General features: G+C 42.6%; 1 protein-coding gene across 1 annotated transcript in view; it reads left to right on the forward strand.

The window, feature by feature from the left end:
- SLC6A4 (solute carrier family 6 member 4) overlaps positions 1-21,215 on the forward strand; it is a 157,892-nt gene that overhangs the window by 59,161 nt on the left and 77,516 nt on the right. The window contains exon 2 of the mRNA XM_040338569.1: positions 5,340-5,888. Coding sequence (XP_040194503.1) covers positions 5,444-5,888 — 445 coding nt within the window. The 5' untranslated portion in view covers positions 5,340-5,443. The remainder of the gene's footprint in view (positions 1-5,339; positions 5,889-21,215) is intronic.

Here is a 21,215-nt window from a genome sequence, read left to right on the forward strand (position 1 = left end):
GAAAACGATGTGTTTCGCCCGTCGAGTTTCTCGGTCATGTGTACGAGGCCTCACTCTTATCTACCTTCACTTCCCCATTCTCTTCTGTTTTCCACTGTCTTTCTTACCACAAGCTGCGATAACACAATGTAGAAAATATTTCTAATTTTATACATGTACACAACGTTCCCATACTTTATATGTTGTAATTTAAAATACCAGCTTTGTAATATTGCTATTGTTACTTCTGTAACTTTGAGAAAAACAATTGAACAAGAAATTGTGTTGAATTTGCCAGTCAACACAAACCCAAAGCCTGTTAGCACAGACTATTATGGATTCACAGTTAAAGTATGCAGATTGTGTAAAAAGGCTAGACAACTCAGTTTATTTCATTTGCATTTTACGGACGATAAGAATACTAATACTAAAATTACAAAAATTCTAATACGACAGAATACAACTTCAGAAGTGATGTCATGTATTGTATTGTAATGTATACTTATATTTCTGATTATGCTCTGTCTTGGTCACTCGATTTTCTTCTGACAAATTCTGTACTGATTAACCACTTAACGACCGCCGCATGTACATATACATCCACAGAATGGCACGTACAGGCAGATGGGCGTACATGTACGTCCCTGCCTTTCCGTGGGTCGGGGCTCCGACCGGGACCCCCTCCGGTACATGCGGCGGTCTGAAATCGTCTGGGAGCGACCCGGGATGAGGGGGTGGCTATTCGTTTCTAGCCACCCCCTCGCGATCGCTCCCCGGAGCTGAAGAACGGGGAGAGCCGTATGATAAACACGGCTTCCCCGTGCTTCACTGTGGCGGCTGCATCGATCGTGTCATCCCTTTTATAGGGGGACACGATCGATGACGTCAGACCTACAGCCACACCCCCCTACAGTTGTAAACACACACTAGGTGAAACATAACTCCTTCAGCGCCCCCTGTGGTTAACTCCCAAACTGCAACTGTCATTTTCACAATAAACAATGCATTTTAAATGCATTTTTTGCTGTGAAAATGACAATGGTCCCAAAAATGTGTCAAAATAGTCCAAAGTGTCCGCCATAATGTCGCAGTCACGAAAAAAAATCGCTGATCGCCGCCATTAGTAGTAAAAAAATTAAAAAATAATAAAAATGCAATAAAACTATCCCCTATTTTGTAAACGCTATAAATTTTTGCGCAAACCAATCGATAAACGCTTATTGCGATTTTTTTTACCAAAGATAGGTGGAAAAATATGTATCGGCCTAAAATGAGGAAAACATTTTTTTTTATATATGTTTTTGGGGGATATTTATTATTGCAAAAAGTAAAAAATATTGCATTTTTTTCAAAATTGTCGCTGTATTTTTGTTTATAGCGCAAAAAATAAAAACCGCAGAGGTGATCAAATACCACCAAAAGAAAGCTCTATTTGTGGGAAAAAAAGGACATCAATTTTGTTTGGGAGCCACGTCGCACGACCGCGCAATTGTCTGTTAAAGCGACGCAGTGCCGAATCGCAAAACCTGGCCTGGGCCTTTAGCTGCATTTTGGTCCGGGGCTTAAGTGGTTAAATGAAAATTGTACGGTCTGGTATCGGTACAAGAAATATGTATATTTATACACACACATACACACATATATATATATATATATTATAATTTTAGTACTTACTAATTCTGTTTTATAAACATTTTCAACTTATAGTGGCTATAAACCCGATTCATGAAATTAGAGCTGGGCTCATCTATCTGCAGTATTTTGTTATCTCTCTTCAAAGCACTAATGCGTACACACGGTCGTTTTTCGGCATATAAAAAAACAACATTTTTCAGCATGTCCAAAAAACAACGTTTTTCCAACTTCATCAATAAAAACGATGTTGCCCACACACCATCGGTTTTAAAAAATGATGAACAAAGCACGGTGACGTACAACAGGTACGACGGCACTCTGAAGGGGAAGCTCCATTTGCCTTTGGGCTGATTCCGTGTTAGTAAAAGACGATTCGCGTTTTTTTGTCTGTTACAGCGTGATGAATGTGCTTACTCCATTATGAATGGTAGTTTTACCTGAACAAGCGCTACTGGCTCATAACTTGCTTCTGGGCATGCGCGGGGTTTAAAACGTTGCTTTAGCCCTCACACGATAATTTTTTACAACCCGAAAAACGACATTTTAAAAAACAACATTAAAAAATGCAGCATGTTCGAAAAAAAAATTGGCGTTTTTCAGAAGCCGAAAAACGATGTGAAGCCCATACATGATTATTTTAAATGACGTTTTTAAAAATGTCATTTTTTTTCATGCCGAAAAATGACCGTTTGTATGCGGCATAAGTCCTATGGCTTTCTCCTGCTCCATTCTTCTGTTATCAGACTGATAACTAGATTAGCACAGAGCTGAACGATTTAACAAACAGAGCTGAAAGTCTCTACCTATGAGGAGAGGGGTGTGTGCCTTTCCTCCAATCAGCTGTCTTGGCTGAATGCTGACCAGGAAGAAAAAATCTCCTTACAAGATGTGCACTTTTTTAAACAGTATATAAAGCTGAAGACAGCAGATATACATGTAAAACTTATGTAGGAGGATTTGTTTCACCTCTATGTATCATCTGCGGCTGTTCACCTCACTGGGTATATGTGAGGGTTTACATCCACTTTAAAGGGGTTGTAAAGGTAAAAAAAAAAAAATCCTAAATAGCTTCCTTTACCTTAGTGCAGTCCTCCTTCACTTACCTCATCCTTCCATTTTGCTTAAATGTCCTTATTTCTTATGAGAAATCCTCACTTCCTGTTCTTCTATCTGTAACTCCACACAGTAATGCAAATCTTTCTCCCTGGTGTGGAGAAAGCCTCTTGAGGGGGGAGGGGGCGAGCAGAAGTGTCAGGACCAGGGGTCAAGTCCTGGGGAAAAAAGTGTGGGAACTCCCACCCAAGATCCACCCCCCCCCCCCACCAAAAAAAAAGAAAAAGTGATACGCTCATATGCATAATTACTAAACCGCATGTTTTTTTTGTTTTTTTTCGATCCACTGTACCTTAGTAATCCTTTATGTTACTGGCCGCTTCCTGTATATGGATTCATGGGGTAGTATATTCCGTCACTTCCTCGATGCCGCAATGTCTCCTGGGAGTCTCCTGGGAGCTTTTGTCATTGTTCCCAGGAGACATTGCGGAGGTCTGCCGCGAGTTATCACAGGATTTAGAAAGACGCAATGTCTCCTGGGAACAATGACAAAACCTCACAGGAGACATTGAGGCATCGAGGAAGTGACGGAATACCCGCACACTACCTGATGAGTCCATATACAGGAAGTGGCCAGTAACATAAAGGATTACTAAGGTTCGCCTGCCCCTGACTCGAGCTGGGCATCGCTGCTTAGTGAAGGATTGGCTCGGACGGCTCGGCTGCTCTAGTCCTGCAAAGGGAACTGCGTTCCTGCTGTGAAAAAAGTGCAGGAACTCCGTTACCACGCGTTCCCGCAGGACTTGAGCCCTGGTCAGGACGCCCACTAACACACAGCTCCTTTCTCTATCTGCAAAGTAGAGAGTGTCCTGACTTGCCTGCTCACCCCCTCCCCCCTCAAGAGGCTTTCTCCACACCAGGGAGAAAGCCTTGCATTACAGTGTGTACAGACAGAAGAACAGGAAGTGAGGATTTCTCAGAAGAAATAAGGATATTTAAAAGCAAAATGGAAGGATGAGGTAAGTGAAGGAGGACTACACTAAGGTAAAGGAAGCTATTTAGGGATTTTTTTTTTTTTGCCTTTAACTAAAAAAAAAGTGTAATAGCATATATTTTTAAAGATTCGAAAAATATATATGTGCGTGTCATTGGTTGAACCTGCTATACATAAACCATTTAAACTAATGGGGCTGTGTTTTTTTAAGTCCTTACTTTGCCATTGACTTGTATAATATATTTAGACATGGCAGAATCGAGTCATGATTTGAAAATTATAGGACCTGTATACATACAGTAGATGCAGGCTGCCTGGCATTGATTTTATTTGTCTATCTTTGTTTAGCTAGTACATTTATGTGTTCTGACTTTTACAGGTTGTAATAAAACAAGCCACAGGTAATATTTGAAGTTCCATGTTGTAGCTGGCCAAAGGAAATATGTGGGATGTCCCCAAGTAGCTTCTTCAGAATTTAAACTTACATTCCAGACCTAGCCAGGTTGCTAAATATAAAATATTTATTTTGGAAAGATGAGGGAATAAAATGTTAAAAGAAGGAAGTCTTAAAGAAATGGCAGCCCAGGCTATGGGGTGGCATACAACGTAAGAGTGGACAGCAATACAGCACAAGTGTAAGCTTTTTTGTTTTATTATTGGTATTTAAGGGAGGAATGGTGCCCCATCATTGTTGTCAGTGGGGGAGGATGGTGCCCCATCATTGGTGTCAGTGTGGGGGAATGGTGCCCCATCATTGGTGACAGTGGGAGGAATGGTGTCTCATCATTGGTGTCAGTGGGAGGAATGGTGCCCTATCATTGGTGTCAGTGGGAGCAATGATGCCCCGATATTGAGTCAGTGGATGGTATGGTGCCCTAGATGCTGGATAAAAGCAGGCAAATGGCCACATCCAGTCCACAGGCTGCAGTTTGGAGACTGTGGCTTTAGAATTTTGCTGTGTGGAAACTGTGCTTTAACCTATAAATTTGAGGGTTGGACACAAAAAGTTTCCCAATTCAAAATAAGAAAATAAGTGTTATTAGTTGTATATGATAATTTAAAGGGGTTGTAAAGGTACAATTTGTTTTCCTAAATAGCTTCCTTTACCTTAGTGCAGTCCTCCTTCACCTACCTCATCTTCCGATTTTGATTTTAAATGTCCTTATTTCTTCTGAGAAATCCTCACTTCCTGTTCTTCTGTCTGTAACTCCACACAGTAATGCAAGGCTTTTCTCCCTGGTGTGGAGTGTTGTGCTCGCCACCTCCCTTGGACTAAAGGAGAGTCAGTACGCCCACTAACGCACAGCTCCTTTCTCTATCTGCAACGTAGAGAGCGGCCTGACTCTCCTGTAGTTCAAGGGAGGGGGCGAGCACGACACTCCACACCAGGGAGAAAGCCTTGCATTACTGTGTGGAGTTACAGACATAAGAACAGGAAGTGAGGATTTCTTAGAAGAAATAAGGACATTTAAAAGCAAAATCGATGGATGAGGTAAGTAAAGGAGGTCTGCACTAAGGTAAAGGAAGCTATTTAGGAAAAAAAATTGTACCTTTACAACCCCTTTAAATAGATCCTAATTTTAAGACAGTGTTTTTTTTGTAAAAAAAAAAAAGCATTGTATCAGTGATCTCCATTTTATTTTTATCCTCTAGTAATGTTTATTTCATATTTCCACAGGGTCAGGGCTGGAAGACTTTCATTTTGAGAACATCGTATAAGGGATACACAACTTCTACATAGTACCAAATGGGCTCTGGCTAAATCGCTTCACAATCAACAGGATGGAGAGAAAACCAGCCTGCGCTGAGAGCCCATCCTCGGGTTCTGAGAAAGAGCCCTTGACATGCAAGACCAGGTCAGAATGCAAAAAGGATGGTCTGTTGCTGAGAAACTGCAAGCCATCACTACGACTGTCTGAAGAGCACAACAAGGTGCACCCCTGCCCGGGAGAGAGGGCAGACCTTGGGCACATGTCTAATAAATATTTAGCAGTACAGAATCCTGATGCCCCTTGTAATGGCACCAGAAATGGAATAGACGAAACCTCAACCCCAACACTTACTGTTATTCCCTCCTGCAGAGCTGAGGTGCATCACTTGCAAACAGAGATAGCGGAAAGAGAGACTTGGAGCAAAAAAATAGACTTTCTCCTATCTGTTATTGGGTATGCAGTGGATCTGGGCAATGTATGGAGGTTTCCTTATATCTGTTACCAAAATGGAGGAGGTCAGTATGCCAAATAGTTCTACTTATGTACAATGAATATTTATGGAGCTTGCTGTATTTTTTTACTTCAGAGAGACCCCCTTGGTTAAATAGTTTTCAGCTTTTAGTAAAAACTGTTGCGCCGGGTTTTGAGAATCGTGACGGGCGTAAAAAAAAAAAAAAGAGTTGCGGCGGGAAAAAAAAATCAAAAAAAAAAAAGACAGCGACGCGGGATAGAAGGGTCTACTTTTACAAGGTGTAAACAGTTTACACTTTGTAAAAGCAGCCCTAATTTTGCGACGGCAAACTAATACTTACGGAGAAAAAACGAAGCGTAAAAGCTTCGTGGACCTCCGTAAGTGCTAATTTGCATACCCGACGCTGGATTTAGACGAGAAATGCCCCAACGGCGGCTGCGGTACTGCATCTTAAGATCCGACAGTGTAAGTCCCTTACACATGTTGGATCTTCTGCCTATCTATGAGAAACTGATTCTGTGGATCAGTTCCATAGATAGAAACAGGGATACGACGGCGTATCAGTAGATACGCCGGCATATCCCTTTTGTGGATCAGGCCCTGTAAATCTTGTTCAGTGGGGACCCTACTGATTGGGTGCTGCTAGAACTGGTTGACTTAGGCTGCATTCTCACCTGAGCGTTTTGTCGCCTGAAGCATGAAGCTCCAAAACGCTAAAGGGGAAAAAATACATTATTCTCAGGCGCGCGAATTGGGCGGATTTGGGTGTTTTAGAACGTTTGTATTCCCATAGAAAGTAATGGATTCAAGCGTCTAGCGCGACAACGAGCATTTCTACGGGCGTTTTTTCGCTTTAATCTGTTCTGTGAAATAGAACATTTCACCCAGGAAGAAGATAAAAAAAATCTACAAACATAGCAACAAGTGATGAAAGAGATGATAATTTTTCCCTTTGGCTAAAATAAAAAACGTCGAAGTTCAAAAACGTCGGACAACTCTGTATGCAAACGCGCGTATACATGTGAACACGCGCGCAAAACGTGCGACAAAACGCAGCAAAAAACGACCGAAAACGATACGCTCAGGTGTGAATGCAGCCTTACTCAGTATACTTTCAGGGGAGATAGTCACACACCGCATACTAGCTCATTATGAAATACTTACCTTGGAACGAGGCGTCGCAGGTCATTCCGGTCCACGCTGAGGGAGCAGACATTTTCCCTTGGCGTGTCTTCCGGGTATCGCGGCTCCGGCGCGGTGAGTGGCCGGAGCTGCAATGTCGTCACTCTTGTGCATGTGCGCGAGAGCCTTCTTTCCGGCAAGGTCTGGCGTCTGCCGGACCTTTCAGCCGGGAACTCAGAGTGCATGCATGCGGCTGCATGCAAGGGGAATATCTCCTAAACTGTACAGGTTTAGGAGATATTCTTTTTACCTACAGGTAAGCCTTATTATAGTTGAAAAATAGGGTATACAACTGCTTTAAGTAAATGTGGGACCCTTGGATATCCTGGGCCATATTCTCAAAGAATTACGCCGGCGTATCAGCAGATACGCCGACGTAAGTCCGAATCTAAGGCCGTCGTATGTTTAAGTGCATTCTCAAACTGAGATACACTTAAACATGCCTAAGATACGATGGCCTGCGCCGTTGTGTCTTAGGCCTCGTACACACGACAGAGATTCTCGGCAGAATTCGCCGAGAAACTAGGTCAAAACCCGGATTCTGCCGAGAATCTCTGTCGTCTGTACAGTTTTGGCTCGATGGAGCCGCCGAGGAACTCGACGAGAAAATAGAGAACATGTTCTCTATTTTCTCGTTGTCCTCGCTCTTCTATGGGAGAAGCCGGCCCGCCGAGCTCCTCGGCGGCTTCATCCCAAAACTCGACGAGGAACTCGACGTGCCAAGCACGTCGAGTTCCTCTGTCGTGTGTACGGGGCCTTAGGCTGCAATATCTACGCTGACCGCTAGGTGGCATTTCCTTTGCGGTCAGCGTAGAATATGCAAATGACTAGTCACGCGATTCACGAACGTACGCTTGCCCGTCGTAGTGTTTTTACGTTGTTTCCGTAAGCGATACGCGGCGTAAAGATAAACATGCCCCCTAGGTGGCGTACTCAATGTTAAGTATGGCCGTCGTTCCCGCGTCGCAATTTGAAAATTTAACGTCGTTTGCGTAAGTCGTCTGTGAATGGCGCTGGACGCCATTTACGTTACCGTCAAAACAAATGACGTCCGTAATTTACCCGACGGTGCATGCACCCCCTACCAGGATCATTTGAATTAGGAGTGCTTGCGCGGGTGGACTTTACGCTACGCCGCCGCCGCAAGTTTACAGGTAAGTGGTTTGGGAATCAGGCACTTGCCCGTTAAACTTGCGGCGGAGTAACGTAAAGGAGATACGTTACGCCGCCGGATATCTACGAGAATCTGACCCCCTGTGTTTTCCTGTGGACTTAAACCAACGCTTGACCGATCTCTGAGATAACATTGTTCTTGTGGACTAGGTCAATATATGTCCTGGACAATCCCAAGGAACCTCAGGCTCCCTTCCACATTCCCTCCTCTCTGTTCTTCCTCTCTTACCCTTCCTTGTACTTGTTCCCAAACCTTAAAGGATATGTAAAGGTAATTTTTTTTTTTTAAATAACAAACATGTTATACTTACCTCCACTGTGCAGCTCGTTTTGCACAGAGTGGCCCTGAACCTGGTCTTCTGGGGTCCCTGAGGGACTGTCTCAGCTCCTCCTCGCAAGAACTCATCAACTTCATGCGAGCTCGCTCACATGGTGATGAGTTCTTGGCGGCGCGCTCCTGTGATACAGCCGGTGGCCATAGCAGCTCACTGTATCACTCGGCCCCGCCCCTGACGCGCCGTGTCATTGGATGTGATGGACAGCAGCGCCAGCCAATGGCTGCTTTCAATCAACCAATGATTGAGCCGAGAAGTCTGCCCGAGAAGCAAGGTAAGTAAACAGGGGGACTGGGGGCCCGCTAATCTGCAGATGTTTTTTCACCTTAATGCATAGAATACATTAGGCCCCTTTCACACTGAGGCGTATTTCAAGCGAGGAGAGAGAGTCCAGAGAAGGGCAACAAAGAGACTGGAGGATCTCAGTTATGGAGAAAGACTTCAAGCACTGAATGTATTCTCTCTGGAGATGAGACGCTTGAGAGGGGATATGATTTCAATGTACAAATACCACACTGGTAAACCCCGCAATAGGGATAAAACTCTTCTGTGCACGGTAATTTAAAAATACAAAACAGATTACAGCGCACACACATACAAAAATTACAATTATCCTGCAGGGCTGGTTAAACGCACCTGAACATATTCAAAAAATATGGGGGTTTGGTCACACTATATGGTCATATAGTGCTAAGCCCACTTACTGCAACAAAGTTCTTCGAATTAGTGGGTCCAACCCCAGTAGAATTAATTTAAAAAGACACGCAGCGATTCACTAAAATTTTAAGAGAAGCAGATTAACCTAAAATTGCGTAGAGCAGGGGTGCCAACCTTTTGAAGAGCAAGGACCACTTAAGCAACTTGGTAACCAGTCGCGGGCCACAATGAGCGGGCAGATGACAGGTCACGGCTATTCTATTGGCCCTCCTATCCACCACAGATGGAAGGGGAGGAATTCCCTTCTGTTCTTCGGATTGGAGGTAGGCAGGCGTAAACGGACATCTGTCGCTCTGTAGAGGTGAATTGAGGGTCCTATTTGGTCGGGCTTATCGTGTGAAAAGTGCCTAAGGCTGCTCTCACATTGATGTGCTGTGGTTTACCCACACCACAGGTGCAGCGTGTGTCTGTGTCTATCCTGTGGGTTAGCTGAACTTTGCTATAGACTCAGCCTGTGGTAAAAGCCGGCGCTGTAGAGAAAGTATCGGCTTATGGGGCTCTGCTCTGCAGCCGCTTTCTTCCTCTACCACCAGCCTTATTCACAACACTAATGCTGTGGTATGGCGGGCCACATCAGGGGACTCCGTGGGCCACATGTTATTGTGGACAAACACAAACAAATTATTTACAGGTAATGGGAACATCTCTACAAATTTGCCATAACATTTCTGCCCAGAGTTGTTCTTTAATTTCCAAGTGACAGTGGTCACTAGGACAAAATGTAAGAGTACGTCTCTAAAACAGGGATACAGCAAAAAAAAAAAAAAAACTAACAGAGGCTTTAACCCGGGGTGCCATACATATGAAAAACTGGGAGTTTTGTGGCAGGCCAAACCAAAGTTTAATGTGTAGTAAAAAATATTTACAACACTGCAGGGGGAAGGTCTGTAGGGCTATTTCACACGGGTGGACCGTTCAGGTCCGCCTGCCAGTTTTTTAGGCAGACCTGAACATGCTCCTTTATGGAGCCACGGATGTCAGCGGTGACATGCCCACTGACATCCGACCCGCTCCGATCCGCCATAAAAACTATTTTCAATCCATCTGGTGGATCGGATCGGGTGACAACGGACTCTATGGTCCGTCGTCATCGGATCCCCCATAGGGGAGAGCGGCGCTCTGACAGGTCGGTCCCTGCACAGTGTGCAGAGACAGACCTGTCATCTGCCAGCTCAGCGGGGATCGACGGAGCGATCCCCGCTGAGCAAAGCGGTGCCCGCACACGGACACGGACCGTGTGAAAGAGGCCTTAGTATGTAAACATATAGAAAACAAACACCTGGTGCTAGGAGTAATAGACACACCTGTTCATGAAATACAGTAAAACCTTGGATTGCGAGCATAATTAGTTCCAGAAACATGCTTGTAATCCAAAACACTCTTATATCAAAGCAAATTTACCCATAAGAAATAATGAAAACTCAAATGATTCGTTCCACAACCATTTATTCATAAGTCCTTCAGTTTATAGTCCATATAAAAAGATTATAGCAATGTGATAGGTTGTGTAACCATAAAATGTCCATCCACAAATGGAAGCCTCCGCAAGGGGATTAGAAGCAAAATCCAACAGGAGCTACAGAGTATAAAAGAGAATTGTAGCAATAAGTTGCTAAATGTTTTACCTTCATTAAATGTAACCATATTGCTACACTTATAGACGCCTCTCTTCTATTTTATACTCTGTTGTAATATGACACTACTTGTATATCAAGAGATTGCTTTTATATCAAGACATCGCTTGTATATCATGACAAATTGTATTTAAACATTTTGCTTGTCTTGCAAAACACTCTCAAACCAAGTTACTCTCCAACCAAGGTTTTCCTGTATATAGCCCAAGAGAGTAAAAATATTCGAGACCATCACCATATACCACATGGATGAAATCTTTTGTGAAAAAGGTACAATATTTATATATATATTGTTCTCCTTCCCTCTCCACTCCAAGCTTCTCTTTGGGGATAGGTACTGTGTGGGTAATCCTCAAAAACCCGGCGCAACGTAATCTTGACCATTTAAGTTACACTGGCCGAAAATTTCTACCTAAGTGCCCTATCCACAAAGCACTTACCTAGAAATTTTCGGCTGTGTAACTTAAATCCGGCCGGTGCAAGGCGTTCCCAATTCAAATGGGGCGAGTCCCATTTAAATTAGGCGCGCTCCCGCGCCGGACGTACTGCGCATGCTCGTGACGTCCTTTTCCCGACGTGCATAGCGCGAAATTACGTTACGCCGAGCTTCGTGAATCGCACCGGGTCAAAAAAGTTGTGTCGGGGAAAAAAAAATTGTAAAAAAAAAAAGACAGCGTCGCTGAAAGAAGGGTCTGCTTTTACATGGTGTACTAACTTTACACTTTGTAAAAGCAGCCCTAATTTTACGATTGCAAACTAATACTTACGGAGAAAAAACTCTCCGTAAGTGCTAATTTGCATACCCGAAGCGGCATTTCGACGCGAAATGCCCCCAGCGGCGGATGCGGTACTGCATCCTAAGATCCGGCAGTGTAAGTCCCTTACACATGTCGGATCTTCTGTCTATCTATTGGAAACTGATTCTGTGGATCAGTTCCAAAGATAGAAACAGGGATACGCAGGCGGAACAGCAGATCCGCCTGCGTATCTCTTTTGAGGATTACCCCCTGTGTTTCTAACCTAATGATTATTACAAGCGATTTAACTATGTTTCTGGATGACTTGTAACTTATACATAGATTTCCTTTGTCTTTAGAATATATTTCTTTGGTCATGTGCATTTATGTGAGAGACAGGAAGTCCTGAGGAAGCAGCGATTTACTGTAAAACGCGTCGGCCTAAGCTCTTGTTCAACCAATAGCCATGCATATTTGCAGTGGACAATGTTTGTTGGTATTAATTTGACATTTGATATGAGTTTTTAGACATTTTATTGTCAGAAATAAAGTTTTGTATGTTTTTTATGTATGAATGTTTTCTGGGGATCAATGGAGGGGTATTTAAAGCGGAGTTCCGGCCACAATTTCACTTTTTAAATATAAATACCCCTGTAATACACAAGCTTAATGTATTCTAGTAAAGTTAGTCTGTAAACTAAGGTCCGTTTTGTTAGGTTGTTACAGCATTTAGACACTTTATAAAATAGAAATTGACTGGGGCCATCTTAAGTGTGGGCATCATGAAGCCAGACTGTATGACTTCCTGGATTTCAGCCTTGCAGATCTCGCACATGCTCAGTGCTGCACAAGCAGTGTAATAGGTTTCAGCACCTGTACTGTCCAAGTCACATGATTCTTCGAGACTGGGGAGTGCACAGACTCCTGGAAAGTTACACCCACTACATTCCCAGGAGTCTGTGCGGTGTAGGTTAGGAAGCTTAAGTACCTAGGTGCAGGAAGAGGGAAGATTAACTATTCTGCCTAGCAACAACACTTTGAAGGCATCTAAAAAAAAATGATGTTTTTTCTTAAAGGACTAATGACATTTTTTTAAAACTACTGATGTAATGTTATATTTATGGGTGGAACTCCACTTTAAAGTCCTACTATTTACTCTCTTGTGCTATATACTTCCAACAAAGATAATACCCTCCACTGGCCCATGTTTCCAGTCTGAACCTCCCCTATACATATCCAACAAAAAAAATGTGTTCATGAAATAGTGGACACAATTATTAGATGCAGTAGTTAAGAAATGTCCTCTGCTGATCTACTGGTCAAAACGTTGGGGGAGAGCAGGCTGGTAAAAGCAGTGAAGTAGCTGACAGGCTCAGGGGTTAAAGCTGAACTCCATGAATTAAGCTCCTACGTAAAAAGTTAAGGCACACTAAGGCCGCGTACACACGATCAGTCCATCCGATGAGAGCGGTCCGAAGAACCGTTTTCATCGGTTAACCGATGAAGCTGACTGATGGTCTGATGTGCCTACACACCATCGGTTAAAAAAAACGATTGTGTCAGGACGCGGTGACGCAAAACACAACGACGTGCTGAAAAAAACGAAGTTCAATGCTTCCAAGCATGCGTCGACTTGATTCTGAGCATGCGCGGCTTTTTAACCAATGCTTTTGCATACTAACGATCAGTTTTGACCTATCGGTTAGGCGTCCATCGGTTAAATTTTAAAGCAAGTTCTCTTTTTTTTGACCGAAGGATAACTGACCGATGGGGCCCACACACGATCGGTTTGGACCGATGAAAACGGACCTTCAGTCCGTTTTCATCGGTTTTGACCGATCGTGTGTACGCGGCCTATGAGTTAAGTCCAACGAGGACACCTTATGGACTTATCTCTGTTATTTACATCTGACAAGTTTAGTGTCACTTTAACATCTGGTATTTGCTCAATTTTGGTTTGTAAAAATGTCATTGTAAGCATGTTGTTATATATTTATTGATACATAAAAACAGTTGATCTTGTCAGAACTTCAGAGCTGTCCTGTCCTCACTTTGTTATCTTGTGTAGTCTGTTTAGCCCTCCTAGTTCTTATCATTGACTAAATAATAAATTAGCCTTCATGTTATAAAGATCTAAAGAGTGGGACTGATTGAATTGTTTAGCTAAAAACAATGGGGGGCTGACAATTCTAAAGCCTTTCGAATTGTTCCGAATTAAAATTCGAACGCATTCTTCATTATTTGGAAATGCAGATGTATCCATGTTTTCGAATTACAATAGTAACAAATGTAAATGAATCTGAAATAACGAAACAAAATTTCAGACAAAATTAAAATTCAAATAGTTTTCAAATTCAAGTAGTTTTCAAATCGAATAGTTTTCAAAGAGAATAAAATATAATAGATAATAAAGGAACAGAATAGAAAATAAAGAATAGAATAGAAAAAATATAATAAAACAAAACAAAATAGAATACAAAATAAAGCAATAGAATAGAAAATAAAGGAATGGAATAGAATAAAAGAAGAATAGAATAAAATAGAAATAATATAACCATATTCTTATATTTGATGTTCAAAGAGAATACATTTGAAATTGAAAAGAATAGAATAGAAAAAATAATAGAATAGAATAAAATAGAATATAACCTTCTTCAGAAATTCGAATTTCGAAAAGAATAAATTCAAATTAGAATACAATAGAAAATAATAGAATAGAAAAGAATGGAATAATATAGAAAGAATATAACAATTTCCTAAAATTCAAATAGAATAAATTCAAATTAGAATATATTAGATTAGATTAGAAAATAAAAGCACAGAATAGAATAGAAAAGAATAGAATATAATCATCTTCTGAAATTCAAACTTTGAATAGAATAAACAATATAAAATATAATGTTTTCCGAAATTCTAATTTCAAATAGACTAAGTTTGAATTTTGAATAGAATAAATTTGAAATCGATTAGAATAGAAAATAATCAAGTAAAATAGAAAATAAAAGAATAGAATAGAAAAAACAATAGAATGGAATGTAATAGAAAGAATATAACCATCTTCCAAAATTCAAATTTCGAATAGAATAAATTTGATTTAAAATAGAACTCGATTTGAATGTAATTTGAATGTAATTCGAAATGATTCGAATTGTCCGAATTCATCCGCATTCGGAAATTTCTAATCAATTTGAATTTGAATAAACAAAACAAATTCCGAAAACAAATAAAAAAATTAAGCTAATTTTATTAAACAAATTTATATAAATACCGAATTGAAACAAAACAAAACAATTTTTTTTGTTCTGAACATGTCTAGTAAATCCGGCCATAGACAAATTGAAATTCAGCCAGTTTATTAAGAATTAGCTGAACTTCAATCCATCTATAGGCATGCTGGTTATACTGAAGTCAACCAGCCTGTTTGTTTGTTTTTTTGTGTGCAATTATTGCCAGCGGCTAAAGCCGGCAGCAGTAATCATTGTATTCTGACGGCGGGGAAATGTGAATGTGTTGATGGTAATATCCTTCCTGCTGTGCTATTGTATTCTGACAGCAGAAGGGATTTCATCATTAACACTAAGGCTGGGTTCACACTATTGCGAATTGGATGTGGATTTCTCTGCATCCAATTAGCATAGCAGGAGATAGTGACCGTCTCTCAATGGAGGCGGTTCCCATATCTCCACAGCGGCTCCAGTGCAAATTGCACAGGAGTTCTGTGCGTCTTTTGGTACGTTTCAGGTCCAAATTCAGCTGTACTTTTCCACATGCATCAGAAGGCATCTCAGGACACAATGGGCTGTGATGCAGAGAATTGAATAGAGTCTAACTTTGTACAGCAATCAGGGGTGGACTGACAACTCATGGGGCCCCCGGGCAATAGAAGATTATGGGGCCCCCGGGCTTACAGATGGCCACCACTCCAGGAGGCAGTGCAGAGGCAGGGCAGCTAAAATCTCAGGATTTTCACATCAAAAGCATGTCGGTTTCGGACATATAAGGGACAGATGTAAAAAAAAACACAGATTTTGACATACTGTCCCTGGTTTTACTGAGCCTGGCAACCCTGATGGGGCCCTCGGGCAGTGCCCGAGAGTCCCAATGGTCATCCGCCCCTGACAGCAATGTAAAAAAAACACACAAAAAAACGCTAACATAGTAAAGAGTGTGATGTGCTGAAACAACCCACTGCTCCACATCTCAGTGCCCTACAAAATGGGCAGATTTGAAAGGGCACATAGAGTTATGTACCAGTTATAAGAGCTATAAGGACTATAAGGACTTTAACCTGGAGGGGCAATGTTTCAACTTCTGTGGGCTCAGGAAATTTGGTAACCAGTACCAAGAACACTTGAATCTTTCTGCTACAAGCAGCACAGTGGCTTAAGCCTCGTACACACGCTTGTTTTTCTTGTTATTTTGCCCAGAATCTCGAGGAGAAAAATAGAGAACATGTTCTCTATTTTTCTTGTCTTGAGTTTCTAGGCAGTTTTCTTGCAGAGAAACCCGAGAGTGTGTATACTTACCTGTCACCGTGGAAACCCGCGCATGCTCGAAATGACTTTGTCGCATGCGCGGTAGCTTCCTAGGCATAGGTAGGGTGCAGCAAGATGGCGGCGATGGCATCGAATGTGACGAGCGCATGCTGTATTGAACATACAGTTCAATACAGAAGGTACAGGAGGGCCCTGCTCGTAGAGCTTACATTCTAAAGGGAGGGGGTGGTGGTGCAAAAGGTAATAGTTGATTTGATGGGGGTGATAAATGTGAATGTATAGAAATACCCATAATAGATTAAGTACCGTATACACTCAAGTATAAGCCGAGATTTTCAGCCCTTTTTTTTTGGGCTGAAAATGCCCCCCTCGATTTAGTGTACCTAAAATTATTGAGAGGCTGCGGGCATCCATCGTTTAAAACTCATGGTCTCCTCCTGTCTCTTCCGTGATAGGTGGAACTGTCTGCTGAGAAACGCCTATCACAAACGTTCTCTCATCCTCGGGTTTCCCAGCAGACATTATGTTCAGTGTTCAGCCAATCATGGATGCCTTTTCATCCTCGGACAAGAGGACGTCCGTGATTGGCGGAACACTGAACACAGTGTCTGCTGGGAGACTGAGTCCGAGGATGAGAGAATATCTGTGATAGGCGGAACTGTGTCAGCTGAGAAAAGTCTATCACGGAAAGGACCAGGAAGAAACCGCAAGTTTTAAACAATGAATGGACACCCGCAGCCTCTCAATTTCAGGTACACTGACAATGGGCACAGCGATGATTGGCCACAGTGATGATTGGCACAGTGAGGATGGGCACAGTGATGATGGGCACAGTGAGGATGGGCACAGTGAGGATTGGCACAGTGAGGATGGGCACAGTGAGGATTGGCACAGTGAGGATTGGCACAGTGATGATGGCACAGTGAGGTTGGCACAGTGAGGTTGCAATGGGCACAGTGAGGTTGGCACAGTGAGGTTGTAATGGGCACAGTGAGGTGTCCAAATGGGCCCTCTTTTCCGTTTACAGTAGCTGCTGCATTCTCACCCTAGGCTAATACTCGAGTCAATAAGTTTTCCCAGTTTTTTGTGGTAAAATTAGGTACCTTGGCTTATACTCGGGTCGGCTTATACTCGAGTATATACGGTAATACATATTTAGAAAAAAAGTAAAACATATTATTCCCCACCTCTGTGCACTTTGTTTTTTTAATAACAACCATGTTATACTTAGCTGCTCTGTGTAGTGGTTTTGCACAGAGCAGCCTGGATCCTCCTCTTCTCAGCTCTCATGCTGATGCTCCTCCCTCCTGCCGGGTGTCCCTACATACAAACAGAAATAAGCGCGCAATCCCAATATCAATGTGCAATAGGTTCAAAATGCTGGTGCGAATCAATGAATGATTACTAGGGTGAGAAAGTTTCAGTGTATCAATACACACAAAACATGATATATGAAACACAGTGTTGTCAAAACAACCACGTGTTAACTACCCATAAAGGAGGGGGGGTAGTACAAGCAATAAGTAAAAATAAATTCCCCAAAAATATTATAGAAGTAGTTGACAGCAGGACAGTGGCGTTGCTAGGGGGGTGCGGGGGGTCGGGCCGCACCGGGTGACACCCACTAGAGGGGTGACACCATCCCGATTTAAAAAAAAAAAAAAAAAAAAAAAATTTTTTTTTTTTTTTTTTTTTTTTTTTTTTTTAGCTGACATGACCAGAGGTGCAGGTGGCTGTGTAATGTAAAAGGGGTGCAGTGATGCAGGGTGTTGTGTATTGTAAAAGGGTCCAGAGGTGCAGGGGGCTATGAGATGTAAAGGGGGCCAGTGATGCAGGGTGCTGTGTAATGTAAAGGGGGCCAGAGGTGCAGGGTGCTGTGTAATGTAAAGGGGTGCAGAGGGCTGTGTAGTGTAAAAGGGTCCAGAGGTGCAGGGGGCTATGTGATGTAAAGGGGTGCAGAGGTGCAGGCGGCTGTGTAATGTAAAAGGGGTGCAGTGATGCAGAGTGCTGTGTAATGTAAAGGGGTCCAGTGATGCAGGGTGCTGTGTAATGTAAAAGGGGTGCAGTGATGCAGGGTGCTGTGTAATGTAAAGGGGTCCAGAGGTGCAGGTGGCTGTGTAATGTAAAAGGGTCCAGAGGTGCAGGGTGCTGTGTAATGTAAAGGGGTGCAGAGGGCTGTGTAGTGTAAAAGGGTCCAGAGGTGCAGGGGGCTATGTGATGTAAAGGGGTGCAGAGGTGCAGGCGGCTGTGTAATGTAAAAGGGGTGCAGTGATGCAGGGTGCTGTGTAATGTAAAGGGGTCCAGTGATGCAGGGTGCTGTGTAATGTGAAAGGGGTGCAGTGATGCAGGGTGCTGTGTAATGTAAAGGGGTCCAGTGATGCAGGGTGCTGTGTAATGTAAAAGGGGTGCAGTGATGCAGGGTGCTGTGTAATGTAAAGGGGTCCAGAGGTGCAGGTGGCTGTGTAATGTAAAAGGGTCCAGAGATGCAGGGTGCTGTGTAATGTAAAGGGGTGCAGAGGGCTGTGTAGTGTAAAAGGGTCCAGAGGTGCAGGGGGCTATGTGATGTAAAGGGGTGCAGAGGTGCAGGCCGCTGTGTAATGTAAAGCGGTCCAGTGGTGCAGGGGGCTGTGTAATGTAAAAGGGTCCAGAGGTGAAGGGGGCTGTGAGATGTAAAGGGGTCCAGTGATACAGGGTGCTGTGTAATTTTAAAGGGGTCCAGTGATGCAGGGGGCTGTGTAATGTAAAGGGGTCCAGTGATGCAGGGGGCTGTGTAATGTAAAGGGGTCCAGAGGTGCAGTTGTGGAGAGGGGTACACAGTAGTAACAAAAAGATATTGAAGGATGCAGAGGTATGCAGGGGGCACAGTGGGGTGTTTTACATTTTAACGTGGGGGGGGGGTGCCAGATATTGGATCCGCCCCGGGTGCCAAATGCTCTAGGTACGCCCCTGCAGCAGGACACTCCCAGGGATCAGTTCACCGATCGCTGCAATACTCAGTGTAATATCTGGAAGAAGCTTGAATCTTATTCCCAGCCAAAAGGTGTAAAATTACTGACTCTTACCGGACAAGATGGACCTCGGTTTAGGGAGGTCAAAGAAGCATGTGCATCAGCCTGCCGGCCCCGGTAAAGGATCACTCAGCTCAGGGAGGGATGCTTCTGTCTTGCAGATAGAGGAAAAACCTTCAGCTGTTTCCCTAGACCAAATCACACAGGAAGGCAGTGGTCAGATTCAACTAGGCTTCCACCAGACACCAAATCCAAGAGCATTGACTCAGTAGAAAAATAGGAACAAAATCCTCATAGTGAAGTAGGTCCAAAAAGGTTATTTATTAAAAAGTTACTTAAAAATCACAGCAAGTAAAAATATATCTATATTCCACAGCAAATGTTCATATCAAGGGGAAAAAAGTATATATTAAAAAAGAACCACGCAAAAAAAAAGGAAATTTGAGAAAAAACAGCCAAGGATCAAACCTAGAGACTGAGTAATATGAGCGTGATGGCGTAGGAAATGCTCCACCCGACGTGTTTCCCCAAAAATGGCTTCAACTGGGAACGGAGGCTGACTTCCCACACCAACACATCACACTTAAATACTTAATGGGCAGTCAGGACACCGGAAGTGAGATTTTTCAGTCCCACCTCTGGGGTCACCAGAGTGTCCCTACAGCAAGCAGCTTGCTCTGGGGGCACCCAAATAGGCGCGCTCCAGACCCACGGCTCTGTGGCCCCACCCCCTCTGTCTCCTGATTGGCTCAAAAGCCAATCAGGAGTGCGATTCCACAGAGAGGGATCAAGAGGGGGCTCAGGTGATTTTTAGGGGGGATGGGGGGCTGCTGCACACAGAAAGTTTTTTTTACCTGCATGCACAGAATGTAGAGGTCTCTACAATTAGGCCCTGAAAAGGGCAAAACATGAGGTGTTCTCTACAGGTGAAGAACAGGAACTGTTTACACCATTATTGATTGGGTTGTCCTGCTAGCCTTGCTGCTAGCTCAGAATGTGTTATAACACAATCAGGGGGAGAACATTTGCAGTTCATGGATGTCACCCAGAGGGCAGCGTGTGGAGATGTTCAATTTTTCCTTCATCCTTATCTTCAGTTAAATAGAATGTATACAGCTGTACAAAAAACATCAGTAAAATGGTCAGGTTAGCTTTTCAAGGCTAAATACATTAAGCTTAAATTAATAGGGGGTAGCAAATAATTTACTGCTACTATCTTTCTGTTAAATAAATATGCATCATGGCGAGACTGGAGGCTCCCTGTTTACAGAGCTTAAGGGACAGTTGCCACTTAGTTTGGACGGGTAACTAGGTAAATACAGACTGTTGAATTTTGGAGATGGGTTAGCCTCATACTCGTAGGCAGTGTATTTAAAAATCTATTTTTAACATTAATAGCGATTATATAAATAATAAGAGGATTACAGTAAAGTAAATGGACAGTGCAGTGAGCAAACTAATATTTCATACAGTTACACAAAGTATATTGTTGGTGAGCTTTACATAATATAATTGGCAACCTTTGTGGCATGTAACAAAGTTGTCATGCTTCACCTTATTTCCTCTGCTATTGATTTCAGTAAATTGTGTTATGCTTGTCAGTAATTTCTCTTGTGTCGTGACCTTTTACCTATGTTTTCTTTGCTTAACAATGCTCATGGGGATTTCTAAATACTTCAACATATTTGTACTGTTCTGTAAAGGACACTAATATATATATATATATATATATATATATTTATATATATAAAAAAACACAGTTGTGCTCATAAGTTTACATACCCTGGCAAAATTTGTGGTTTCTTGGACATTTTTCAGAGAATATGAATGATAACACAAACACTTTTTCATGGTTAGTGTTTGGCTGAAGCCATTTATTATCAATCAATTGTGTTTACTCTTTTTAAATCATAATGAGAGCAGAAACTACCCAAATGACCTTGATCAAAAGTTTACATACCCTGGTAATTTTGGCCTGATAACATGCACACAAGTTGACACAAAGCGGTTTGAATGGCTATTAAAGGTAACCATCCTCACCTGTGATCTGCTTTTTTGTAATTAGTGTGTGTGTGTGTGTGTGTGTGT

The sequence above is a fragment of the Rana temporaria genome, chromosome 2, assembly GCF_905171775.1.
Source record: "Rana temporaria chromosome 2, aRanTem1.1, whole genome shotgun sequence".
Lineage (NCBI taxonomy): Eukaryota > Metazoa > Chordata > Amphibia > Anura > Ranidae > Rana > Rana temporaria.